General features: G+C 46.7%; 2 protein-coding genes and 1 pseudogene across 7 annotated transcripts; 1 reads left to right on the forward strand and 2 right to left on the reverse strand.

The window, feature by feature from the left end:
* Nucleotides 1-221: 221 nt before the first annotated feature.
* On the forward strand, nt 222-27,331 carry LOC120298476 (zinc finger and SCAN domain-containing protein 31-like). 3 transcript variants are annotated; one of them, XM_039322260.1, is made up of 4 exons: nt 222-321; nt 22,337-23,178; nt 24,461-24,572; nt 26,359-27,331. In XM_039322260.1, the coding sequence occupies exons 2-4, from the start codon at nt 22,504-22,506 to the stop codon at nt 27,225-27,227; spliced, it is 1,656 nt and encodes a 551-aa protein (XP_039178194.1). In that variant the 5' UTR covers nt 222-321; nt 22,337-22,503; the 3' UTR covers nt 27,228-27,331. The 3 variants fall into 3 exon arrangements, with proteins under 3 accessions (XP_039178194.1, XP_039178195.1, XP_039178196.1); XM_039322261.1 differs by lacking the exon at nt 222-321 and adding an exon at nt 18,348-18,467 and having other exon boundaries at nt 22,479-23,178; XM_039322262.1 differs by lacking the exon at nt 222-321 and having other exon boundaries at nt 22,144-23,178; nt 26,362-27,331.
* LOC120298481 (zinc finger protein 665-like) lies at nt 4,072-18,224 on the reverse strand. Of its 4 annotated transcripts, none has more exons than XM_039322273.1 (2): nt 18,058-18,224; nt 4,072-5,950 (listed from the first exon to the last, which is right to left on the reverse strand). In XM_039322273.1, the coding sequence occupies exon 2, from the start codon at nt 5,468-5,470 to the stop codon at nt 4,316-4,318; it is 1,155 nt and encodes a 384-aa protein (XP_039178207.1). In that variant the 5' UTR covers nt 5,471-5,950; nt 18,058-18,224; the 3' UTR covers nt 4,072-4,315. The 4 variants fall into 4 exon arrangements, with proteins under 4 accessions (XP_039178207.1, XP_039178205.1, XP_039178206.1 ...); XM_039322271.1 differs by having other exon boundaries at nt 4,072-5,953; nt 18,058-18,193; XM_039322272.1 differs by lacking the exon at nt 18,058-18,224 and adding an exon at nt 10,083-10,252.
* Nucleotides 12,440-27,757, reverse strand: part of LOC120298486 — a 28,251-nt pseudogene continuing 12,933 nt past the window's right edge.

Genomic DNA, 27,757 nt, shown 5'->3' on the forward strand with positions numbered 1-27,757 from the left:
ACTCCATCTCCCCACGACTTAGGGGAACCTCTTCCTGTATACGTTGTGCTACCGTGGGAATCAGATCAAGATGCTCGCACAGGACCCCGCCCTGTGCTTGGAGGGTAGAGTTAACAGCCCCCTGCAGTAGCCAATAGGAGACGGGCAGATCTCAACTTCTGAGCATATAGCAATTACGTCATAAAGGAGTTTCTATTCGATCAAAAGGGAAAACACCACTTGCAAAGTAAAAAAAAAAGCTAGGGAAACGTTATATTGCATTGGATTGCGGAGGATATGTCATTTCATGGAGGATAGAGAAGGAATTAACCAGGGTTCAGGGTAAGCAAAGAGTTAACATAGATTATTGTGGTTAATGAATCACACAAAAAGATTGTTTGAATTTGTTGTTTGAAGTAATATTTTCATGGAAAATAGGTTAATTGGGTTCAGAGTGCTAGAAATACGCAAGAAAAGTACTTGATGTAACATGATATATGAACAATAATGAAATATCAGAGTAAAGAATAAGAACATACTGAAAGGAATTTAAATTTATGGTTAAAACCACAACTGTACACACAGCAGCCTCACATTAGCTGAATTTTGGGTAATATGAAACCTTTGCATTTCACATCAAATTGATTACATAATTCGAAGTGGCACTTTTTGTGACCTACTACATATGTATGTCCTAAGTAAGATGTGGTTCATTTAATCACAAGTGTGTTGGGCACATGTAGGTAGCCGCCAATGATCTGCCCTTAAGAGCAGGGATCCATTCAAATCCCCAGGATATTTTTCCTAAAGTTCATCCAAAAACTATATCTTTCAGTTCAATCCAGGAAGTCAGAAGTCTCCAGCTAGAGATGGAGCCAAAAGAATCAAGATGGCTGCTGTTTTAACGGGCATCATATACACAGCTAAAAAACAGCAGGAGTTTGACTCCAGAGCGTGGCACAATTTGACTGCCGTCTTGACTTTTTAAAACTCCCTGAAAACAGCCCTCTTGATTATTTTAAACAATAATTTTATTTAGGATTATATTCTCAAATCAAAGAAAGAAACTTAATACAAATACATTTGTGTGAATATATGAAAAGTACTATGTTTCTCCTAAAGCACGGGTAGGCAACCTTGGCTCTTTTATGACTTGTGGACTTCAACTCCCAGAATTCCTGAGCCAGCCATGCTGAGGGGAAAGGAAGGTTTCCAAGCAGAGCCATGTTGGCTCAGGAATTCTGGGAGCTGAAGTCCACGAGTCATAAAAGAGCCAAGGTTGCCTACCCATCCTAAACCATCCTCTTAACAAATAATTTTGGCCATCTGCCCACATCAGATTATAAATGGTAATTATGGAGAAGAGGTCATGCATTGTTCTGATCATGAATCAAAATGCCTTTTTAATCCAATCACAGACAGATTAAACTCAAATAAAGATGATTCCAAAACAGATAATTTATTCAGTCAGAAAACAATACTTCCTATTTGTAGATTCTGTCTGTATATTGCAATCTGTTCATCTTCATTAGGTAAATTCATTGGCTTCTCCACACCAACGTATGTGGAGTGGAACCATCTGAGTCATCCGATGGCCCCATGCTAATCTCAAAGAACATTTCAAACTGGCTCGTGGCCCGGATATCCTGTCATGAACTTTAGTGGCTCCTCCTTTCCTCCTATTGCTGACCTATTAACATGGGATAGCTTAGTTAAACTACATTACCCATAAGCCATCTCTTAAGGAGACAGCACTTAACTCAATAAATGCCAAACATTCTAACATACTGACCTTCATTGTCCAGAACATGCATCCATTTTGGACATACCCAATATGGAGTATTACAGTGGACCTCAACTTCTTTCAAAAAATTTTGAATCTTGGAAAACATTTGGTAATTACGAGACCCCTTCAAACTGAAAACCAATGTAATTTTAGAATGACTGTATTACGTAGGACTCTTGAGCAATATGAAATTAACCTTTAATGACTACAATCTATTTAATTGCATAATATTTCTGACATGCTGCATGAATTCAACAGAGGCAAAAAGTGTTTTGCTACTGATTTTTGTTTGTACTCCGGTGTCTGATGCATCTCGCTGCAGTGTTCAACAGTAACCAGCAGGCATTGATGGATTCCATTGATGGGTGAATAAGTGATAAATTGATTTTTTTAAAGAGGTTTGAAAGAAAAGTTTCTTCTTAATTCCAGGTTGCTATATACGAACCTGTTTCAAAGTTATGAATTCTTTAGAGGCCACCTGGTCATTTGCCCGTACAAATAATTTGGTGGGTTCTGCAGAATTCTTGACTTTGCAGACACACTTCAGCGTACCCACCTATCCATTTACCCCTGCTACCTCCTGCACTGCAGGGTCCCCAGAGGTGCTGGGCCTGCTGTGCACTCCACTGGATTCCAAATGGTCCTATCCCTTACAATCCCACGCTTAGCTTCTGCAGAACTCAGGAGACTGGAAAGGAAGAGGCTATGTGGGAGGAATCCAACTGCTCCTTCATTTAATGTAGTCCTTGACTTCCGACAGGAATGGGCAAGCTCCATTGCTGTTGTAAGTTGAGGACTACTATTGTCTGTAACATTCTATGGAAGCGAAACTGGATTTGAAAAAGCAGGATAGGAAAGCGTTGACAGCTTTTGAACTTCGGTGTTGGGGAAGATTCCTGAGATTATCGTGGGCAGCTAGATAGGTATTGTTTAAAACAGAAACACCAGTCTAGGTCAGGGGTAGGCAACCTTGGCTCTTTTATGACTCGTGGACTTCAACTCCCAGAATTCCTGAGCCAGCATGGCTCAGCTTGGAAACTCTCCCTTTCCCCTCAGCATGGCTGGCTCAGGAATTCTGGGAGTTGAAGACCACGAGTCATAAAAGAGCCAAGGTGGCCTACCCCTGGTCTAGGTAATATAGTCATTTTTAATTATAGAAATTCTATCCAACAACAATTGTATTTTTCTTCCATGTTAACACATCCTTCTTGATTTGATTCCATGCCTTGTCGTAATTGTTTTGACATAGAATTTGTATTACTTTTGTCTCATTTCTTTTAAGTCGCTTTTTCCCCATCAATTCTTTTTGGTCTTCCATTTTCATATTTTGGTCAACTTCTTTGTCTATTCGCCATTGATTTTAAAACCAGCTAATGGACTAAAATCCGTTAATTTGTCAATTAATATTATGGTTTCTTCCAAAAGGTCTTTTAAAATTACCACAAATTATAAGCAAAGCCCTTCTTGCGTCTGGGCTTCCATCCACTGCGCTCTAGGATACATATTCTATGTTTCTTACAGGGAGTCCTTGACTTACACTAGTTCATTTAGTGACCGCTCAAAGTTACAATGGCACTGAAAAATGGTGATTTATGACCGTTTTTCACAGTTACGACCTTTGCAGCCTCCCCATGGTCATGTGATCAAAACTCAGATGCTTGGCAACCGGCTCATACTTATGACCATTGCTGTGTCCCAGGGTCACGTGATCACCCTTTGCAGCCTTCTTTCTGACAAGCAAAGTCAATGGGGGAAGCCAGATTCACTTAACAACCGCGGGACTAACTTATCAATTGCAGTGATTCACTCAGCAACTGAGGGAAAAAAGGTCGTAAAATAAGTCGAGGACTGCCTGTATGTCTTTCCTGGATGTATTAATCCTGCACAACTCAAAAGAGACTTTTGGTGGCTTCCAAGATCTTAGCAGGAGTCCTTTTTTGATTCTGGAGAATTTCACATTAGATTTTAGATTTTCTCACTCACATTAGAGTTTCATATTCATGTTTTCAAATTATTTTTTTAAAAAAATTATAAAATTTTTAAGTTGGCAAGAAAATTTCCAAGGAGGCAATTTCAAACGGACAAACTCCAGGAGGCAAGAGGTTCCAATTGGTAAGGAAACGTTTTCTCACGCTACACACTTGTCAAGGTTTTTCTCCTGTGTGGATTTTTCATGTGCATCTGAAGGCCTGATTATCAAATAAAAACCTTTGCCACATTCTAAGCCCCGATAAAGTTTCTCTCCAGTAAGAATTCACTGATGCTGAAAAAGAATATTCTTTCAAGCTAAACATACATCACGCTCCAAACATTTATGCTGCATCTTTATGGACTAGAGTATGGTTTTTAAGGGATAATTGACAAAATAAATGCTCTCTCATGATCTAAGAGTATCCAATTCCCCCACCCCTCTTTAGGAACTCTTACATGACTTCTAAGGGTTGAACAACTATGAAAAACTGTTCCACCATCAGGGCCTGTTAGGCCTTTCCCCATGTGAGTTTTCTGATATCTCCCTCTTAAGAAAACATTTCTACACTTTATGAGTCTTTATGGCTTCATTCTTTTATGGACCTTTTGATGATGTCCAAGGTGTTGTTTTCGGGAAAAGCATTTCCCACACTCCACACATTTGTATGGCTTCTCCCCTGTGTGGATTCTCCCATGAACCCGAAGCAGTGTTGCTGTGAGAAAACCTTTCCCACACTCCCCACATTTATAGGGCTTCTCTCCTGTGTGCCCCTTCTGGTGTCTCCGGAGTTCAGCAGACTCCACAAATCGCTTGTCGCATTCTGGGCATTGATAGGGCCTGTCTCCAGTGTGAAGTCTCTCATGTCGAGTTAGGTGTGACCTTTGGGAGAAACATCTCCCACATTCTGAGCACATTTTATTTTTCTGCACAGACCTGATATGTTTTTTTTCTGTGTGAATCGTCTCGTGTTTTCTAAGATATTCGTGGCAAGAAAAAGACTTCCCACACTCTGGACATTTATATGGTTTCTCTCCACTGTGGGTTCTCTGATGTATCAAAAGTCTATTTTTCTGGTAAAAACATTTATCACACTCCGAGCATTTATGGGGCTTCTCTCCTGTATGCATTTGCCAGTGACGTCTAAGGAGAGATGAATGAATAAATGCTCTCCCACAGTCTAAACATTTGAATTTTTTTTCCCCTCTGTGAATTTTCTCATGATGTCCGAGGCTTGATATCGTACGAAAAAATTTTCCACACTCGATGCACTGATAGGGTTTCTCCCCTGTGTGGATGATCTGATGTCGAAAAAGACTTCCCTTTAGAGAAAAACATTTCTCACAATCGTTACATTTGTAGAGTTTTTCTCTCGTGTGTGTTTTTTGGTGACTCCAAAGTGTGGAAGAACTCCCAAATCGTTTCTCACATTCTGGGCATTCATGGGGTCTTTCCCCAGTGTGGACTGTCTGATGTCGCTGCAGGGCTGATTTGCTGGAAAAACATTTCCCACATTCTAAGCACGTTCTGCTTTCCTCCTCTGTGTGTGTTTTATTATGTTTGCAAAGCGATGAATTCCGAGTAAAACATTTTCCACATTCGAAGCATTTATAAGGTTTTATTTCCATGTGAATTTTCCTGTGGATTTTGACACTTCTTTTTCGAACAAAAGATTTCCCACACTCCAAACTTTGATAAGGTATTTGTCCAGTGTGGATTTGTTGATGTTTAAGCATCTCTGAGTTTTGAGAAAAGCAAAGCCCACATTGCACACAATTGCAGGGTTTCTCTTCAGTTGGGCTGTTCTGAGGCCTAGAAAAACACTGAGGCCTTCCTGAGGTCTGTTTCCCTGGTGGATACGCTAAGGAGCTCTGAGGTCCCAGCCTTTAGCAAAATGCTTCCCCCATTTGTAGGGCTTCAGTCCGGGGCGGCTCCGGAGATGCTTGGCAAAGCTTCACAGCCATGAAACGAGTTCCCACACTTCAAACACAGATGGGATCCATTCCCCATGTCCAGCTTCCGGTTAATCAAAAGGAGGGATTTGTAAGCAAAGGATATCCCGCACTCAGAGCACTTGAAGAGTCTCTCCTGGTTCCTCTGAGGGGACCTTCTATTGAAGTATTTCTCCACCCAGCATAATTTCCGGCGCCTTCTCAGTTGCAGGGCTTTCTAAGTGCAGAAAAAACTGGAACTTTGTCCATTTTTCCTGGTGCCACCTGCTGGATGAAGCAAAAAGATGAAGAGAGAGAGATTCATGATGGCCGACAGAATAGCAATAGCACTAAGACATATATACTGCTTCACAGGGCTTTACGGCCCTCTCTAAGCGGTATACAGAATCGGCATATTGTCTCCCAACAATCTGGGTCCTCATTTTACAGACCTCGGAAGGATGGAAGGCTGAATTAACCTTGCGCCGGCGAGAATCAAACTGCTGGTGATCGGCAGAGTTACCCTGCAATACTGCATTCTAACCACTGCGCTATCATGGCTTTCCCTGTTGCTCCCCATTTGCCTGCCCGAATTGTTAATGATCCCTGCCTTTTCCTTTTTCTCAGTATGTGTGTGTGTGTGTGTGTGTGTGTGTGTGTGATGCTATATGATGTGAGAAATATGGCAAAGATTCCCCCCCCCCAGGATTTGTATGTAGGTAGCTCTAATTATGCAGAGCGTATAACCTATGCAGTAATTCATGAACATTGTTCTTTGGGCCACCACAGGCTGAACATGGGGTCCTCCTAAAATAGCTTTCTATTATTTTTTTATAATTTAGGGAGGGTGTAAATATATTCATCAGGATCAGCAATACCTCATGGTGGGGGTTGAGACCCCCACTTCTCCAAAGGGAGGCTGATGGCATCCTTTGGGCAAAACCTCCACCTGGTGGTCCTACCTGCCCAAGATAGACTTTGGGCTTCAACGTCAGCCAGTTTCTTTCGGCTTCCTGTGTTGCATCCACCCAACCACTCGAGTCACTTCACCAAGGGCAGCAGCACCAGAAACCATGGTTAAACTAGCAATACATTAACGCTCAAAATTTAGGGATCAAATAGTGTGAACCTGAAGTATTAGTACGTGAAGGCTGATATCATATAGTTGCCATTACTGAAACTTGGTGGGATGAAACTCATGACTAGAATATAGTGATGGAAAGATGAAAACTTTTCAAAAGAAACAGACCTAGCAAAAACCGAGATGGAGTTGCATTATATGTAAAAAGATCACTACATCTCTAGAAAACGAAGGATGAAAACCTCCTAGAACCCATATGTGTCAATATAAAAGGGGAAAAAATGACTTTAGTATAGGCATATAGTACAGGCCCAACCAAGCAAACGAAATAGATGAACACTTTACTAATCAATTAATAAATGTATGTAGGAAATATAACACAGTAGTAATGGGAGACTTTAAGTATACTGATATCAATTGAGAGGAACAACTCTGTAGCAAATGGGAGATCTAACAGATTCCTAACCAACTTAGCTGACAATATTGCCATCCAAAAGGCAGAGGCGAGAACTAGATCATGGCTTTTCAACCTCTTCACCCATTGTATCATTTTTAGGATATGGCAATATCCGAGTACCACCAGTCGCCTAGCAAGGTGTCAAAAACTTGATGACCCCCCCCCAAAAAAATAGCGAGGGTGGGGTGGGATGGGGGTTTGGTTTTTATTCCCCCCGTCTGCTGGCTGGTTGCAGCAGGGTTTGTCACTTCACATGACCCTGGGACACTGTGACCGTCATAAATATGAATCAGTTGCCAAATAACTGAATGTAAATCACAATACCCTGGGGATGCTGCAACATTCCAGCTGATCGGCACTTCTTCTGGGCTCAGCAGAAGCGCCAGGATCAGTGCTGCTTTCCAGCTCATTGGTGCTTTCCAGGGCTCAGCAGAAGTACCAGCATGAGTGCCGAGCTCCAGCTGGAGCCTGGCACTGATCCTGGCTCTTCCACTGAGCCCTGACAGCCCTGCAGCTCCAGCCATCTCTCGCTCAGGTTTGTGCGGTGCTGCCACTGGTTCAGCTCATTCCCCTCGCCCGCTATCACTTTTCTAGGATGGTCGCGTACCACTTGCCAGGTGCCAATGTACCACAGGTGGTACCCGTACCACTGGTTGAAAAGCCCTGAACTAGAGGATTGCACTGCGCCTAACTGCCTCCTGTCCTGTTGTGGCTGCAAGCAACCAGACAGTGGATGCAGTGGACGGGTTCTTAACTAGGATAGGGCTTATATTAGGTGCACGCCTAAAAATCATGCTAGGGCTTATTTTTGGGTTGGGTCTTATTTTCGGCGGAAATACAGTAATTGCAAAAGACAGATTAGAAATAGAAATGAAAATAAGCAGGAAAATGGTAAGAGAACACCTGTCTGGTCTTGATGAATATAAATTACATCCAAGAATTCTGAAGGAGCTGACAGATGTTATCTTAGAACCATTGTACCATATCTTTCAAAAATCCTGGAGCAGCAGGGAACTACCTGAGGATCGGAAAAGAGCTGATATGGATCCCATCTTCAAAAAAAAGGAGGGGGGGAACAGACCCAGGAAACAACAGACCAACCAGTCTGATATCAATACCCGGGAAGATACTGGAAAAGATAAAGAAAAAAACCGATCTGCAAAGATCTAAAAACATTATAACAAAAAGCCAGCATGGGTTTGTTAAAAACAGATTGTGCCAAACCAATCTTATTTCATTCTTTGACAAAGTGACTAAATTAGTAGACCAGCAAAATGCTGTAGGCATAGTATACTTAGATTTCAGCAAGACATTCAACAACCTACATCTTGGTAAGCTAGACAAATGTGGGACAGACAGCATCATCATCAGATGGATTTGTAACTAGCTGACAAACTGTACTTAACAAGTAGTCCTTAATGGTATTACATCTACATAGAGGGAAGTAAGCAGCAGGATACCACAAGGTTCTGTTTTACGCCCAGTACTCTGAAAATCTTCATAAATGACTTAGATGAGGGAATAAAAGGGGAAGTCATCAAATTTGCAGATGACACTAAGCTGGCAGAAATAGCCAACACCCCAGAAGACAAGCTCAGGATCCAAAAAGATCTTGACAAACTTGAACAATGGGCCCTATCCAATAACATAAAATTTAGTGTGGAGAAAAGCAAGGTTTTACACGTAGGCAGGAAAAACCAAAGGTGCAAATACAGATTAGGGGAAACCTGGCTCAAAAATAGTTAACTGTGAGAGGGACCTTGCAGTCAAGAGAAGAATCACATAAACATGAACCATCAGTGTGCAAAAGCATCCAAAAAAGCTAACACAATCCTTGGTTGTATAAATAGACTCATAGAATCAAAATCACAAGAAGGATTAGTATAGCTTTATAAAGAGCAAGTAAATTAGTAAGACCACAGCTGGAATACTGCATCCAGTATTTCATTCAGTATCCATAATCTTCTGTCCAATAGCCGGTTGCGTCCACTATAAGCACAATCCTTATCAGTCTCTCTTGCCCATAAGCAACGAAAAAAATGCATTAAAATCTGCCCTTGAAAATCGCTCCAAAGAATTTGTAAGTCCTGGTCTTTCATCTCTTGTAGAACTTCCTTGAGCTTCTAAAAGCAACTAAAATTATTAAAGGCCTGGAGACAAAAACATGTGAAGGACAGTTGCACCACTTCAGAAGTGGTGGATGTTTCATCACTGGAGGCTTTTAAGGAGAGACTAGACAGACATCTGTCTGGAATGGTATAGTATAGTGTCTCCTGCTTGAGCAGGGGGCTGGATTAGAAGACCTCCAAGGTCCCTTCCAGCTCTATTCTATTCATCACTGGAGGCTTTTAAGAAGAGACTGGACAATGTGCAGTGGTATAGGGTCTCCTGCTTGAGGAAGGGGTTGGACTAGAAGACCTCCAAGGTCCCTTCCAGCTCTATTCTGATTGATAAAACCCACCAAGGGGTTGCCACCTCACAGCCTCTTCACAGCAAAACAAGGAAAATAATGATTTTTTTCAGATTCTGCCCAGCTTTGTAGAAAGAAAAGAAAAACAAAGAATGAGAATAAAAGCAAAGAATATTCATTCCTCTCTATTTAGATTAAGCAGAAAGAAAGTGGATCTTTTCTGGGTTGGGAGAACATGAGCTCAACTCAAGCAATTTAAACGCCCCCCCCTTAAACCAACCTCCCCCCCATTGAAGGGAGAAGGCGGGTCTTTCTTTTCAATGCCCCATATTCCCCCCCCCCCACAAATCCTTCAAAAGAAAAGCCCCCCCTTTCCCTCCGTGGGGCGAGCCCCCCCTTTTCCCCGTCCAGCCCTGCATCCACCCGGGATCCTGGCAGGCTCAGCCACCCTCCGGGGACCCGGGGCTACCTTCCTCCTGGCCGGCCGAGGGAGAGCAGGAGCAGCCCCAACTGCCCGGAGCGGGGTCGAGGAGCAGCCTTGCCGGACGCCCAGAAGTTGCACCGCCGCCCAAAATGCCGCCAGGGGGAAAAAGGCGGAGAAGGAAAATCCTCCGCAACGGAGCTCTGGAACCTCAGAGCTGGGGGGGGGGGGGGGGATTAGGGAGAACGAGAGGAACGTCCTAGAGTGGCGCCTCGGAGGCGTCTCCTCGCCCTTTCCGCTTCCATTTCCTCTCCCACGGGAGAGTGGGCGCTCTGGCCCCTCCTTCTTCCCCTCCTCCGGTGGAGCGGCCGGACTTTTGGGGTTCGGAAAGCGCCGCTTCCCCCTGGGAGGGCGCCGGGCTAGCCGTCTCTTTGACAGCCGGGCGGAGTCTGGAGAGGCTGGGAACCTTTCCCTCCCTCCTTCCCTCTCTCCTCCCCGGGATTGGGAAGAGGCGGCCGGGGATCCTCGTTGCCTGCTTCCCCCCGAAGTTTGGGGGGGGGACTCGGACGAGGGATCCCCCCCCCATCCGGCACCTGGCAAGGCTGAGATGGCTGTGGAGGATGGGCTGCGTAGTAGGGAGGTGGGCGTGATAAGGAGGGTCTGCCTAGCCCAAAGAGGCTGCGGTGATGATGGAACCGAGCATGGCTCCTCCAGGGACAGAGACCGGCCTTAATCATGGCTTAATCATAGTTTACTCCCAGCCTTGGAAGTCAGCCCAGCCCTCCGTCCAGGGCTCGTCAGCAGGTCTCCCTGAAGCAGAGGCGGCGTTGCTGCCTCCACGAAAGCGAAGGAAACCTCCCCCCTGCTTCTCCCAGGAGGTGCAAAGGACGAGTTTGATCCCCTGTCTCGCCTTTCGTGATTTCCTACGGAGCTCCGTCTCCACTCAGGGACGGTTCTTTCCTTGTGTATTGAGCCCAAATGGGGCACTGGGAGCTGGAAACCGCAAGCAGATGGAGCCACGTTGCATGCCGGGGTCATGGGTTGTATGGGACGGTGATTTGGCTGCTTTAGTACCTAAGTCTACATTTTTCCCTATTCTGCATCTCAGAGCATGAGGAAACACCATCCGATAAGCTTTGCTTTGATCATGGTTTGCTGACCGAGGGGTATAACTGGTGGGTTTGTATAATTTTCGAAGCCACAAATGAGCAAGCTTTACAGAATAATTTAGTTGAAGAGGAGCTTGGGGGTCTTCTAGCAATCTAGCCCAACCCCCCCCGCCCCCCGCCCAAGCAAGAGATTCTATATCATTCTAGACAAGCCTTCACCATGGAGTACTCACAACTTTTGGAGACAAGCTGGTGCACTTATTGTTCTAAATATTAGGAAATTTCTCCTTAGTTCTAGGGTGGATCTCTCCTTAATTTCTAGCCATTACTTTTTGTTCAGCCATCACTTCCTTTGGAAAATAGGTTGTCCCCTTCTTCATGACACCTTCTCAATTATTGGAAGACTCCCCTCCTGTCAGCCCTAGTCTTTCTCTTCGTTAGACTCACTAGACATAACCAGTGCCTGCAACTATTTGTCTTATGTTTTAGCCTCCAGTCGTCTACTCATCTTTGTTGCTCTTCTCTGCACCCTTACTGGTCTGAACATCTTTTTTGTACTGTGATACACAACGTACCAAACCCCAAAGATGAACTTTAGCCCAATCTGGATTTTTTAAACAAGTTCATGAATAAACCGTTTGAAAAAGCTTGGGCGGTAGCAAAGAAATACCAGAGGTAGGATCTAAATTTAACGTTACTTTGCCTTGCCTGTTTTGGAAAGAAAAATGGTATCACGGGATCAAGACAGATGTCAGCTCTTCAAGGGAGGCTAAGTCAGGAAACAAAACCCAAAAGATTTCCAGAAATGCTTATTTTATTGACATAGCCTTGAGTAACAGAATCCTATTATCCGAATGGTGGTAGCCATGAAATTCCTGTTCTACTGAAGAGAAAGTTGAAGGAGGATAGGAACAGTGTGGCAGTTTTGGAACTTTAGTGTTGGAGAATACCAAGATTATCATGGATAACCAAGTAATTACATGCCCATTTGCATAAGCAGTAGTTCAGTTTCAAATTCTCCCTAATAGTCTCTTGTTCATTTCCAAATATCATTTCATCTACCGTATATTCCGGTGTATAAGATGACTTTTGAGAGTGTTGAAACAGGTGCTGAACTCGGGGATCGTCTTATATGCTGAGTCATCTTATACACTGGAAATAAGGTAGTTTCCGGCATATAAGACGACTTTCTAGGCATGCGACTCGGCGTTGATCGTCTTATACGCCGGAGATAAGGTAGTTTCCTGCGTATAAGATGATTTTCTAGGCATGCGACTTGGCGTCGATCGTCTTATGCGCCGGAGATAAGGTAATTTCCTGCGTATAAGACTTTCTAGGCATGCGACTTGGCGTTGAACTTGGGAGTCGTCTTATATGCTGGGTCGCCCTATACGCTGGACTATACGGTACTTTAAATTTTTTAACTCTACATAAGAAAAATATGAAACAGTAAATCCCGCTGCAATCAGTTGTTCTCTTTACCTTTACTCTCCTCTAGTCTGATTCTTCTGATGTCTCCCTCTTGAGCAAAACATTTCTACACTCTATGAGTCTTTATGGCTTCACTCCTGTATGGACCTTTTGATGCTTTCCAAGGTGGTCTTTTCGGGAAAAGCATTTCCCACACTCCCCACATTTATACGGCTTCTCCCCCGTGTGGATTCTCTCATGGACCCGAAGCACTGTTCCTGTGAGAAAACATTTCCCACACTCCCCACATTTATACGGCTTCTCCCCCGTGTGGATTCTCTCATGGACCCGAAGCAGTGCTGCTGTGACAAAACATTTCGCACACTCCCCACATTTGTACGGCTTCTCCCCCGTGTGGATTCTCTCATGAACCCGAAGCATTGTTGCTGTGAGAAAACATTTCGCACACTCCCCACATTTATAGGGCTTCTCCCCTATGTGTCCCCTCTGGTGTCTCAGGAGTTGAGCAGACTCCACAAACCGTTTCTCACATTCTGGGCATTGATAGGGCCTGTCTCCGGTGTGAAGCCTCTGATGTCGAATTAGGTGTGCCTTTCTGGAAAAGCATCTCCCACATTCTAGACACTTTTCCTTTTTCTGCACTTTGTATTTTATTCCTGTGTGAAGCTTTACATGGATCGAAAGCTGTGTGTTGCGAGTAAAGCTCTTTCCACACTGCACACACTTGTAAGGCTTCTCTCCTGTGTGAATCCACTGGTGTTCTCGAAGATATTGTTTCCAACGAAAAGATTTCTCACACTCCGAGCATTTATAGAGTTTCTCTCCTGTATGTATTTGGCAGTGACGTCTAAATTGGAATGAATGAGCAAATGCTCTCCCACAATCTAAACATCTGAATTTTTTTTCTCCTCTGTGAACATTCTCATGAAGTCTGAGGCCTGATACCAAACGAAAAAATTTTCCGCATTCGATGCACTGATAGGGCTTCTCTCCTGTGTGGATTGTCTGGTGTTGAAAAAGAGCTGACTTTTCAAAAAAACTCTTCCCACAAACCTCACATTTATAGAGTTTTTCTCCCGTGTGCCTCCTTTGGTGTTTCCGAAGTGCAGCAGGAGTCACAAATTGCTTATCACATTCTGGGCACTGATGTGAACATTCCCCAGTGTGAATTCTCTGATGTTGCAGCAGGTATGACTTGCTGGAGAAACATTTACCACATTCTGGGCACGTTCTGCTTTCCTCCTTTTCGTGCGTTTGATTATGTCTGCAAAGAGATGAACTGCGAGTAAAATATTTTCCACACACGAAGCATTTATAAGGATTCTGTCCGGTGTGAATTTTCTCATGTTTTTTTAAAAAATGTATATAACGGAAAGATTCCCCACAGTCCAGACATTGATGAGGTTTCTCTCCGGTGTGGATTTGTTGATGTTTAAGCAGCTCTGGTTTGTGAGGAAAGCGCTGCCCACATTGCATACACTTGCAGGGCTTCTCTTTAGCTGGGCTCTTCCGAGGCCTAGAAAGACACCATCTGCCGGGAAATCTTCCCCAGCGCTTCCAGGATTCCTGAGATCTCTTGCCCTGGTGGATTCGCTGATGGGCTGCAAGGTCCGAGCCTTTAGTAAAACGCATCCCGCACTCTGCACATTTGTAAGGCCTCAGTCCAGGGTGGCTCCTGAGATGTTTGGCAAAGCTCCACATTCCAGGAAAGGAGTTCCCACAAAGAAAACACAGATGGGATCCATCCCCCGTGTGCAGCTTCCGGTGGATCAAAAGGAGGGACCGGTGAGCAAAGGATTTCCCGCACTCGGAGCATTTGGAGAGTCTGCCCTGATTCCTCTGAGGGGACCTTTGGCCAAAGCGTTCCCCCCTCTGCATAATTTCCAGGGGCTGCTCAACTGCAGGACTTTCTAACCGAGAAAACTCTTAACAAGCAGAACTTTGGACAAAAAGTTGGAAGACGGGCAGAAGGATGGGCTCCAGCATGAGTCCCAAAACACGGAAGACTAAGACTCTGGTCCCAAGGAGAGACCCAGACTGGATCCTGGAACAGGACTCTGGCCAAAGGATTTCCTAGTGGCACCTGCTGGATGAAGATGAAAAGAAGTAAACAGCAGAGGAAGATTTCTTGTCTTCAGCTCTCCAAATAGCCCAAACAATGGTTAGACGATCACTTACATCAGTGGTTCTCAACCTGTGGGTCGGGACCCCATTTGGGGTCGAACGACCATTTCACAGGGGTTACCAAACAATGCAGTCCGCCATTTTTTTTCTCCTTTTCCTTAGCTGTGCTACTCCCTTTTATTCTATTGGCTTTTGAAAGCCAATAGAATAGACTCTCTTGAATAGAGTCTAATTCTATTGGCTTTCAAAAGCCAATAGGAATTGTCCAGGCTGTCTCTGCCCTGCTGAGCCTGCCAAAAGTCCCATTCTGCAAACGGTGCTGCACCAGTTGAGTAGTTCTCGACTTACGACCGGTTGGGGGGGGGTTTGCGGCATTAAAAAGGTTGAGAACCACTGACTTACGTGAACCCTGATTGGGCCCCCAAAGCTTCCATTCCCCCCCCCAGAATGAGTGCAGTGCTGGGATCCTCCCTGTGGAGCTGACCTCCCCTCCCCTTTTCATAGAAACATATGAGGAGCGATGGCTGTCAAGTGTGTGTGTGTGATGCTATATGTGAGAAATATGGCAAAGATCTCCCAGCCCCCCCCCAGGATTTGTATTTTGGTAGCTCTAATTATGCAGAGCGTATAACCTATGTAGGTATTCATGGACATTGTTCTTTGGGCTAGCCTAGACTTAATATGGGCTCCTCCTAGAATGGCTTCCTATTGTTTCTTTATAGTTTAGGGCAGTGGTTCTCAACCTGTGGGTCGGGACCCCATTTGGGGTCGAACGACCATTTCACGGGGGTCGCCAAACAACGCAGTCCGCCATTTTTTCCCCCTTTTCCTTAGCTGTGCTACTCCCTTTTATTCTATTGGCTTTTGAAAGCCAATAGGAATTGTCCAGGCTGTCTCTGCCCTGCTGGGCCCGCCAAAAGTCCCATTCTGCAAACGGTGCTGCACCAGTTGAGTAGTCCTCGACTTACGACCGGTTGAGTAGTCCTTGACTTACGACCGGTTGGGGGTCGCGGCATTAAAAAGGTTGAGAACCACTGGTTTAGGAAGTATGTAAATATATTCATCGGGGTCAGCAATACCTCATGATGGGGGTTGAGATCCCCATTTCCTGAAAGGGAGGCTAACGGCATCCTGTAGCCAAAACTTCCACCTGGTGGTCCTACCTGCCCAAAATAGACTTTGGGCTCCAACATCAGCTAGTTTCTTTCAGCTTCGTGTGTTGCATCCACCCAACCACTGGAATCACTTCACCAAGGGCAGCAGCACCAGAAACCATGGTTAAACTAGCAATGCTTTAGTTGAGGGATGTGTATTTTCTGGTCTGTAAGCTGATCCCCGCTTTGGGAGAGAGTGATGGGGTGAAACTCAAACTTTATCTCATGGCCTTTATGGTTTAGCAAAAATATAGTATTAACAAACTTTTCTCTCCTTTCATATTTCATCATTTTTCCCTTCAGTGTCATGGAATTGTGCAGTTTGAGGTCTTGGTCAAGACCAAATCCATCCTAAATCCATCCTCTACCTGTTTTCCTCTATTCCGTTTTCCCCTTCTCTCATCTGCAGCTGAGTTCATTTTCCCTTCCTTTCTCCTCCATTTCTCTCCCTGTCTGCTTCTACCATTTGCTACTTTCCTCCGTAAAACACCCACCAAGAAGCAGCTGCACCATTATAGCCTCTTCCGAGAAATACAAGGGAAATAACGGTTTTTAGAGATTCTGCTCAGCTTCGTAGAGACAAAAGGAAACCAAAGCACTGGAATAAAATCCAGGATATTCATTCTTCTCTATTTAAGCCAGGGATTCCCAACTGAGGGTGCTCACACTCCTTAGGGGTGCGAGACGATATTCCTGAGGGTGTAAAAACTTGGTTTTAGAAGTTTCAAAATTATAATTTATACACATAATTCATTGCCATTATTTCAAAATTTGGTGAGGGGTGCGAGAATATATCAGAAGCATTCTAGGGGTGTAAGATATAGGAACGTTTGGGAACCACTGATTTAAACAGACAGTAAATGGATATTTTCTGGATTGGGAGCACATGATCTCAATTTGAGCAATTTAAATATTTTTTTCCCCTTAAACCATCTCCCCCCCCCCTCATTTGGAGAAAGCGGCATAGTAGTAGTAGTAGTAGTAGTAGTAGTAGTAGTAGTAGTAATAAAATTTGAAGGGACCTTGGAGGTCATCTAGTCCAATCCCCTGCTCAGGCAGGAAACCCTACACCATTTCAGACAAATGGCTGCCCAGTCTCTTCTTAAAAACTTCCAGTGTTGTGGCATTCACTCCTCCTGGAGGCAGATTGTTCCACTGGTTAATTGTTCTAACTGTCAGGAAGTTTCTCCTTAGTTCTAGGTTGCTTCTCTCCTTGGTTAGTTTCCACCTGTTGCTTCTTGTCCTGCCTTTGGGCGCCTTGAAGAAGAGCTTGACTCCCTCTTCTTTGTGGCAGCCCGAGATATTGGAACACTGCTATCATTTCCCCCCTCATCCTTCTCTTCACTAAACTAGACATACCCAATTCCAGCAACCGTTCCTTATATGTTTTAGCCTCCAGTCCCCTAATCATCTTTGTTGCTCTTCTCTGTACTCTTTCTAGTGGTTCAACATCTTTTTTACATTGTGGTGACCAAAACTGGATGCAATATTACAAGTGTGGCCTTATGAAGACATTTTAACGTAGTATTAACACTTCATGTGATCTTGATTCTATCCCTGTTAATGCAGCCTAGCACTGTGTTGGCTTTTTTGGCAGCTGCAGCACATAGCTGGCTCATATTTAAATGATTGTCCACTAGGACTCCGAGATCCCTCTCACAGTTATTACCATTGAGCAAGATATACCATACCTGTGCATTTGGTTTTTCTTGCCTCAATTTTGTTAGATGGTGCCCAGGGTTCAAGTCTGTCCATATCCTTGTGTATCTTAAGCCTGTCTTCTGGAGTGTTGGCTATTCCTGCCAGCTTGGTGTCATCTGCAAATTTGATGAGTTCCCCATCTATCCCCTCATCCAGATCGTTGATGAAGATGTTGAAGAGCACTGGGCCCAGAACAGAGCCCTGGGGCACCCCGGTAAACATTTCCCTCCATGTAGATGCAGTTCCATTGAAGACAACAGGCAAAGTACAGCCGGTCAGCCAGCTATGGATCCATCTGGTAGTGATGCTGTCTAACCCTCATTTTTCTATCATCATTTCTTTCCATTATCCCAGAATCTCCCCCCCCCCAAATCCTTAACAAGAAAAGCCCCCCCTTTCCCTCCGTGGGGCGAGCCCCCCCTTTTCCCCGTCCAGCCCTGCATCCACCCGGGATCCTGGCAGGCTCAGCCACCCTCCGGGGACCCGGGGGGGACTCGGGGCTACCTTCCTCCTGGCCGGCCGAGGGAGAGCAGGAGCAGCCCCACCTGCCCGGAGCGGGGCCGAGGAGCAGCCTCGCCGGACGCCCAGAAGTTGCACCGCCGCCCAAAATGCCGCCAGGGGGAAAACGGAAAGAAAAAAAAAAAAAATCCCCCGCAACTCAACTCACCTCCGAAACAACAGGGGGGGGGTGAGGGCGGAGGGAGAACGAGAGGAGCTTCCTAGAGGGGCGCTTCCTAGAGGCTTCTCCCCGCCTTTTCCGATTCTATTTCCTGCTCTCTGGGAGAGTGGGCGCTCTGGCCCCACTTTCCTCTCCTCCCCCGGGAGCGGCTGGAGTTTCGGACCCGGAAAGCGCCGCTTCCCCCTTCGGAGGGCTCCGGGCGAGCCGTTTCTTTCTCAGCCGGGCGGAGGCCAAGGCGAGTCTTTAAGCGGGAGGAGGGCGGGAAAGGGCAGAGGCCAGGACTCCAGCTCCTATCATCCCCAGCCAATGGGAGCGGGGATGATGGGCGGTGTAGTCCGGCAGAGCGGCTGGGGTCAGCAGCAAGGCGTTTGGAGGCTCGTTAGCGTCCCCGTCGCCTGGCCCCTTTTTTCAAGCTGGCGCCCTGCGAGTTGAGTGAGTTCCCACGACAGCAAAAACTCAACCCGGGTTGGCTCGACACCCATCAGCACGTCAGAAGGGTGACATGCTGGTGAGCAGCGCAACCCTGTTAGGGAGTTTGTGCCCAAGATCGGTCTGGGATGTTTTTTGAGGGGGGAGAGTATTAAGGAATTGGCATCTGGATTGGGTCCTCGGGTCCTTTTATTGACAAAGCAGTTGAGGTTTGCCGCAGAGTTGCAGCCCCGTGGATACAGGTAGTCCTCGATTTACAACAGTTCATTTAGTGACCGTTCAAAGTTGCAACAGCCCTGGAAAAAAGGGACTTAACGACCATTTTTCAAACTTGCAGCATCCCCAGGGTTAAAAGTCAGAGGCTTGGGAAGTGGCTCTTAGTTATGACCATTGCTGTGTCTCGGGGCCCTGCGATCCCCTTTTGTGACCTTCTCTGACAAGCAAAGTCAGTAGGGAAGCCGGATTCACTGAACAACCGGATTATTAGCTTAACAACAGTTGGGACTCGATTGTAGTCCTAAATCGAGGACTACGTGTAAGAAGAAATGGAGTGTGGGGTAAAGCAGCCGCCTAGAAACCTGGAATTTGCATGTCCCAGTCCAGGGGTAGGCAACCTCGGCTCTTTTATGACTCATGGACTTCAACTCCCAGAATTCCTTATGCTGACTCAGGAATTCTGGGAGTTGAAGTCCATGAGTCCTAAAAGAGCCGAGGTTGCCTACCCCTGTCCTAGTGTCGCCCTAAGCAGGAAGCCAGCTCGGTGAATTTCACTGGTCCCTTTGTCTCCGCTCTGGGAAAGAAAGAGCAAATCTCAGGGGCTGCCCCAAAGAAGAGGGAGTCAAGCTATTCTCCAAAGCACCTGAGGGCAGGACAAGAAGCAACAGATGGAAACTAATCAAGGAGAGAAGCAACCTAGAACTAAGGAGAAACTTCCTGACAGTGAGAACAATTAAGCAGTGGAACAATCTGCCTCCAGAAGCTGGGAATGCTCCAACTGTGGAAGTTTTTAAGAAGGGACTGTATGGCCATTTGTCTGAAATGGTATAGGGTTTCCTGCCTGAGCAGGGGGTTGGACTAGATTACTTCCAAGGTCCCTTCCAATTTTTTTTTATTATTATTATTAATAATAATAATAATCTGAAGGGCCTCATCCAGGCATTTACCAGGGGTGAAGGGACCCCATCAGCCCAAAATAGATGGGGCATCCAACCCCACCCCTGCTTGAGCCCCACAGAAATTGCAGGGTTTTTTCCCCCAGAGATAGGGGATGGATGAATTAACCAGCATGATTAAAGGTCAGAAGGTTCTTGTAGAAGCTGTAAGCATTCAGCAATATAATAGAATAACCTAGTGGGAAGATACCTTGAAGGTCATCTAGTCCAACCCCCTGCTCAAGCAAGGGACCCATTACCGTTTTAAACAACTGGTTGTCCAGTCTCTTCTTAAAAACCTCCAGTAATGGAACACCACTATTCTATTCCTGCATTCTGTTCTTTGTAATATATGTTGTTTGTAATGTCTGTGGACATTCTCAACCATCCAGGTCAGGGGTAGGCAACCTTGGCTCTTTTAGGACTCGTGGACTTCAACTCCCAGAATTCCTGAGCCAGCCATGTTGAGGGGAAAGGGAGAGGTTTCCAAGCTGAACCATGCTGGCTCAGGAATTCTGGGAGCTGAAGTCCACGAGTCATAAAGCGGCCTAGGCCTAGGCCAGAGATAGGCAGCCTTGGCTCTTTTATGACTCGTGGACTTCAACTCCCAGAATTCCTGAGCCAGCATGGCTCAGCTTGGAAACCTCTCCCTTTCCCCTCAGCACGGCTGGCTCAGGAATTCTGGGAGTTGAAGTCCCCGAGTCATAAAAGCGCCAAGATTGCCTACCCCCTGATCCAGGTCATGGTTGTCCCAAAAGTGCTTTTTCAAAAAGGCAACTGGATTTTCTTATTTGTTTTGTTTTTCCCTTTGAAAACTTCTTTCTTTTCATCCAAGAAGCTTCTTCAGTCAATTAGAACTTGCCTTTTGGAAAAAAAAAACACCTTTGGGGTTTTAATGTGTTTTCTGTTTGATTGTAATTTATAAGGAGACACTTTTTGTTTAACACCCTCCTACAATTTTTTTTTTTAATATCCAGCTAGTTTTATGTACTGCTTTTTGAACAGTAAAGAGGGCATTTGTAACACTTCTTCCTTCCATTTCCCACCCCCTCCAAGTTTGGGAAGAGAGAAAGAGATGAGAAAAACAGAAACAGATTAGTCCTGAATTCTCCAGGCAGCTTCCACAGTTGAAGGGCCCAGAGCAGTGTTTCTTAACCTTGACAATTTTAAGGCATGTGGACTTCAACTCCCAGAATTCCACAGCCAGCAATGCTGGCTGTGGAATTCTGGGAGTTGAAGTCCACATGCCTTAAAATTGTCAAGGTTGAGAAACACTGGCCCAGAGGCTGGGTTTCCTCAGTGCTTCTTATTCCCTAACAGTGTTTCTCAAGCTTGGACATTTTTAAGATATGTGGACCCCCAGAAATCCCCAGCCAGGGTGATTGCTCACTGTCCCCATATTCTCATCTCTAAAGATACATTCCCCTGACTCTTGACAGCTTGGCTGGGGTCTTTGCTTTTGGACAGAGAACCAATCTGCTTAGGCACCCAGAAATATAGAATATAGGGTCTCCTGCTTGAGCAGGCAGTTGGCTTAGAGCAGGGCTTTTCAACTTTCTCACCCATTGTACCACTTTTAGGATATCGCAACATCCGAGTACCACCAGTTTGCCTAGCAAGGTGTCAAAAACTTGATCACCCCAAAAAAAATTAAAAAGGAAAAAAGTGATAAAGTACAGGTAGTCCTCGACTTACAACAGTTCGCTTAGTGACTGTTCGAAGTTACAACGGCACTGAAAAAAGCGCCCCCCAAGCCACAGCCGAGCAAGACACCTGCCTGCCCGCCCGGAGGTGCTCATCCTCCTGTCCGAGGTTTTCATTGTTGTGAGCATTTCTGTTGAGGATTGACAGTGGGGGTGGGGTGGGGGGGTGTTTGGTTTTTATTCCCCCCATCTGCTGGGGGGTTGCAGCAGGTTTTGGTCACTTCACATGACCCTGGGACACTGTGACTGTCATAAATATGAATCAGTTGCCAAGCATCTGAATGTAAATCACAAGACCCTGGAGAGGCTGCAACATTCCAGCTGATCGGCGCTTCTTGTGGACTCAGCAGAAGCATCGGGATCAGTGCTGCTTTCCAGCTGATTGGTGCTTCTTCAGGGCTCAGCAGAAGCACCAGGATCAGCGCCAAACTCCAGTTGGAGCCTGGCGCTGATCCTGGCACTTCCACTGAGCCCTGACAGCCCTGAAGAAGCGCCGATCAGCTGGAAAGCAGCACTGATCCTGGTGCTTCCGCTGAGCCCCGACAGCCCTGCAGCTCCAGCCATCTCTCGCTCAGGCTTGTGCGGTGCTGCCACCGGTTCAGCTCATTCCCCTCTCCCACTACCACTTTTCTAGGATGGTCGCATACCACCTGCCAGGTGCCCATGTACCACAGGTGGTCCCCGTACCACTGGTTGAAAAGCCCTGGATTAGAAGACCTATAAGGTCCCTTCCAACTCTGATGATGGCGATGATGAAATGATTAGAAAGCTAGCGGTGGGGTTGTCTTTTTCCCATTTCTCCCATCTTCTCTGTTCCGTAGGAAAAAACTTCAGCCTTTTGGAAAAACAATTAGTTGTCTGACCGAGGGAGCGAGCGAGCCTCTTCGGGAAGGCAACGTTTCCTCGGACAAATCCACAGATTGGCCGGACGTTTTTTTTACAAGCTTCCCTTTCCACATTTAGGAGAAGAGGCAGAAGGGAGAAGGGGATGGCCAGCCTGAACGCCTTGAGTGAGAATCAGGGGAAACGCCTGTGGGAATTTTGTCCCAAGAAACTGGGAGGGGAAATGCTACAGACGGACGCGGAGTTACCCCAACCGTGGCAAGAGCTGTTCATAACCGCAGGCTCTCTGCACTCTAGTTGGGGGGGCAGCCAGGGCCCAGAGGAGCCCACCCCCTGGGACGACCCTAAGGGCTTCTTGGCGGCCTTCGAACAAGTGGCAGAGGCCTGTCGGTGGCCCCGGAAAGAGTGGGCAGTCCGGCTTTTGCCCGCCCTCCGCGGAGAAGCTGAGCAGGCTTTCAGTAACCTGGAGGCCCGAGATCGGCAGGATTACGGGAAGGTGAAAGCAGCCATCTTGCACCGGGACGCCCTGAGCCGAGAGAAACGGCGCCAGCACTTCCGGCGTTTCCGCTACCGGGAAGCCGAGGGGCCCCGCGGGGTTTACAACCGGCTCCAGACGCTGTGCCGTCAATGGCTGAAGGTGGAGAGACACTCCAAGGAGCAGATCCTGGAGCTGCTGATCCTCGAGCAGTTCCTGACCGTCCTGCCCCCGGAGGTCCAGAGCTGGGTGCGGGAGCGAGGCCCTGCGTGCTGCGCCCAGGCGGTGGCCCTGGCCGAGGATTTCCTCTGGATGCAGAGAGAGTCTTTGAGATGGGAACAACAGGTAAGTCCCCCCCTTTTTTTGCATAGATCAGTGGTTCTCAACCTTTTTAATGCCGCAATCCCCAACCGGTCGTAAGTCAAGGACTGCTCAATCGGTCGTAAGTCAAGGACTACTCAACTGGTGCAGCACCGTTTGCAGAATGGGACTATTGGCGGGCTCAGAAAGGCAGAGACAGCCTGGACAATTCCTATTGGCTTTTGAAAGCCAATAGAATTAGACTCTATTCAAGAGAGTCTATTCTATTGGCTTTCAAAAGCCAATAGAATAAAAGGGAGTAGCACAGCTAAGGAAAAGGGGGAAAAAATGGCGGACTGCATTGTTAGGCGAGCCCTGTGAAATAGTCGTTCGACCCCAAATGGGGTCCCGACCCACAGGTTGAGAACCCCTGGTCTAGATGCTCTTTAGTGGTGGTCCCCAACATCCATGGAGATTCTCAGTCATCCAGGTCATGGTTGTCCGAAAGGTGCTTTTTACGAGGCAACTGGACTTTCTTGTTTTTTTCTTTGAAGAGGTTTGGCTTCTCATCCAGGAAGCTTTTTCAGCTCTGACTAAATCAGGGGTGTCAAACTCAATTTCACTGAGGGCCGCATCAGCATTGCGGTTGCCCTGGGGGGGGCGGGTAGGTGTGGCCAGAGTGGGTGCGGCCTACTGGGTGGGCGTGGATGGAGTGGGTGCAGCCTACTGGGTGGGCATGGATGGAGTGGGTGTGGCCTACTGGGTGGGTGTGGACAGCTCTACCCCATTTGCGTCAAGGGGGCCTGGGCAGGAGTGGGACAGATCTGAGGGTCTCTGGCAGAAGGGGGTGGGACCGGGGCAAGTGCCAAGGCATGGTCCATTTCTTCATTCCTCACAAAGGGTGACACCTCCCCAGCATGCACCCAGGGGGCGGGGCCGACGCGGCAGGGGCTGGTTCCTCGCTGTTTGCAGACGGCCTTGTGGAGCTAAGACTGAATGCCTTTCAGCCTAGATGGCCACCACAAAATTGTACATTGGCTCCCAGCCGGCCTGGGCCAGGGCCAAGGCAGCAGGGGCCGTTCCTTCACTATTTCCAGGATGGCTTTGCAGGCCACATGAACCCACTTCGCGGGCCGCATCCGCCCCCCCCCCGGGCCTTGTGTTTGACATGTCTGGACTAGATTGTGGGAAATGGAAACATCTTCAAAGAAAAAAAACAAGAAAGCCCAATTGCCTCCTGGGAAAAAAAGCAACTTTGGGACACCCTTACCTTGCTTTCCCTGTGCCTACGTTCTGTTTTGAGTTTTGATCCTGTCCGCCATTGCAGGGGATGACAGCAGCTGCTCCCCCAGCCAAGGCAGAGCTGGACTCACCTGATAGTGGGGAGAGCGCCCCGAGGCCTTTCCTGGAGGGAGAGGAGAAAGCTAGAAATTCATGTGGTGAGTATGAAGGAAAGATGCCTGGATTTTCGTGGAATAAGCCAAAGAAAAATCGGTATGTTTTTTTTCCCCCTGTGCACCAGCCTTTTGCAACCTGCGACCCTCCACATATTGTGGGTTGCAAGGCTCGTAGGTCAGGGAAGGGCAGAGAAGCTGTTTTCACCCCACATACAAAGCTGGGTTACTTCAAAGTTTTGGTTTGCTTGTTTTGCAGATGTTCCCCAACCTCTGTGTTCTGAAGCCTAGAACACAGGTTAATTCAGGAATTATATATTTTTTTCTTTTATCTTGGGATAAGGGAGGGGACATTGTGTACCGCTCAGAGTCGGTTCCTGATTAGAGCTTCCTTTAAATTCTGTAAATTAAAGAAGAAAGAAAAACTTCCTACTCGCCTATGGTAGCTAGGAATTTTAAGCAAGTAAACATACACGCACATTGGATTACATTTTTTGTGGCCGTCCTTCTTCTGGTGCGGAAGAGTGAGTTCTTTAGAAGCCACAGTTTAAAAATCAAAGAATTGCGAACAGATTACGTTTACACTTTAGCTGTAGAAATGGATTTTTTTTTCCCAGTAGACTAATAAAACCTTGCAGGCTATCTTTTTTTAACAAAAAATTATTTTCTCTGTCTCTATTTCTTCTCTCTCTCTCTCTCTCTCTCTCATCTATCGGTCGGTCTGTCTATCTATCTATCTATCTATCTATCTATCTATCTATCTATCTATCTATCTATCTAATCAGTAGCAATAGTTTGGCTAATAAAATGCAAGAAAACAAGCAAGGACCCCTCATGCCAACTACAAATATTCTCCTTTATTAGTAGCAATAACAATAACACTTATATACCGCTTTACCGTGCTTTACAACCCTCTCCAAGCAGTTTACAGTGTCAGCCTATTGTCCCCAACAATCTGGGTCCTCATTTTACCGATCTCGGAAGGATGGAAGGCTGAGTCAACCTTGAGCCAGTCAGGATCAAACTCCTGGTCGTGGGCAGAGTTTCCCTGCAATACTGCATTCTAACCACCGCCTCACTATCTACCTACCTATCTATCTATCTATCTCTCTCTCTCTCTCTCTCTCTCTCTCTCTCTCTCTCTCTGTGTGTGTGTGTGTGTGTGTGTGTGTGTGTGTGTGTGTGTGTAAAGTCCTTGAACTCTGGGATGAATTTAAAACAGCTGTGTATTGTTAAAACAATAAAAACAACTATTTACAAACCTAAAACTCGGCTGTTTTAGCTTCCGCTGGTCCACTGCCAGCGTCATCAGAGTAAGCATTTGGGGTGGGGAGTTTGTTTATAAACCTGGTTGACTCCGTGCTTTACCCATTGATTGTGTTTGAGGACTTTATACCACTACACAAATATGCCTGGGATTCGCATTCTCGCTCTCTCTCTCTCTCTCTCTCTCTCTCTCTCTCTCTCTCTCTCTCTCTCTCTCTCTCTCTCTCTCTCTCTCTCTCTCTCTCTCTCTCTGTGTGTGTGTGTGTGATCATCTTCACTTTTTAAACCATTCCCTATAGATACCTCTAAGTTGACAGCATATCACTGAACAATTCAACTTTCAAGCATTTCATGGTTGGGATGCAAAACGTTTTCCCATGTGGCAGTTTTAAGATGTGTGCTCTTTAACTCCCAGAATTCCCCAGCCATAAAAACACTGTGTGTGTGTGTTTGTGTGTCTGTGTGAGTGAGAGAGAGAGAGGGGGGAGGGAGGGAGGGAGAGAGAGAGGGAGGGAGACCCCAGGCCTTCTCCCTTTGGCCCTCTTCAAACCTCGCTTTATTTCAGCAGGTGATGTCCGACAGAATGAAAACATCAGGGATCTTTTGAAAGTTGCCTCCAACAGAGCCGAGCCCCAAAAGTCGGAAGAGGTGCGTCCACTGAGGAGGACAAGGAGAAACTACCTCACGGATAAGTGTAAGAAAACCATGGCTTCCCAAGCGGTGGGATTCCATAACGCTTCCCTCCCCGAAGAGAAACCGAACGAAAAGAGAAAATACAAGTGCAACGTTTGCGGGAAGTTTTTCAGTTATAAGTCGAGTCTGAAGATACACCTGAGGATCCACACTGGGGAGAAACCGTACAAGTGCCTGGAGTGCGGGAAGAGCTTTATCCGTAGCGACCTCCTGACCTCCCATCAAAGGATCCACACAGGAGAGAAGCCCTACAGTTGCTCCTTTTGTGGCAAGAGTTTCTGCGACTTGTCCACGCTGATCAAGCATCGGAGGATCCACACGGGGGAGAAGCCGTACGTCTGCGGGGAGTGCGGCAAGAGCTTCAGTCAGAAGGCGATTCTGAATTCCCACCTGAGGATTCACACGGGGGAGAAACCCCATAAATGCGCCGAGTGCGGGAACAGCTTCAGCCGGAGCACATACCTGACTTCCCATCAGAGAGTTCACCTGGGGGAACGGAGGTATCAAAACGCAGATTGCAGCCTCCTGGACCAGCCCAAATTGATTCACCCCCCGATGGTTCATGTGGAGGAGAAGACCTATAAACGCCTCGAATACGGTCAGAAGTTGAAGCAGCACTCGCCGTGCTTGGCCCACCAGAAAATGTACGCGTTGGGCAAAAGTATCAGTGTTTTCGAATGCGGAGACAAGATTCAGTTGGAGGCTGTGGCTTGCGAGACTTCAGAGAAGCCGAGTAATTAGCTGATTAGCCACCGACCTGCTCGCCTATGTCGGAGTTTTTCTCCTGGCAATCAGAGAAAATTTCCAGTCCAACTGGCATTAAAGCAATATGTGGAACTGCTGCAGTTGGGGGTGTGTGTATGTGTTCAAAAGATTTGAACTCTTTGTCTCTTTCAAGGAGTTGTGCACTAGGGAGCTGCAAGATGCTGCTTTGGGGGGGGATAGCAATAGCAATAGCACTTAGACCAGTGGTTCTCAACCTATTTAATGCCGCGACCCCCACCCGGACGTAAGTCAAGGACTTCTCAACCGGTCGTAAGTCAAGGACTAAACCGGTTGTAAGTCGAGGACTACCCAACCGGTTGTAAGTCGAGGACTTTCCCTGCCCGGGAGCGCCGCACATGTGTGGTGCTGCTCCCTGCACCGGCCGAGGTATAGCTGGCAAGCAGCAGAGACGGCGCAGGGCGACCACCGGCTGGGCCACCAGGTGGCCCAGCCCAAGGGAGGTAAGGCACCCACCGGGCTCCACGCACGCCAGCAACCCTCCCTGC

Source organism: Crotalus tigris, unplaced genomic scaffold, assembly GCF_016545835.1.
Source record: "Crotalus tigris isolate CLP2741 ecotype Arizona unplaced genomic scaffold, ASM1654583v1 scf7180000023903.560294, whole genome shotgun sequence".
In the NCBI taxonomy this organism is placed as follows: Eukaryota; Metazoa; Chordata; class Lepidosauria; order Squamata; family Viperidae; genus Crotalus; species Crotalus tigris.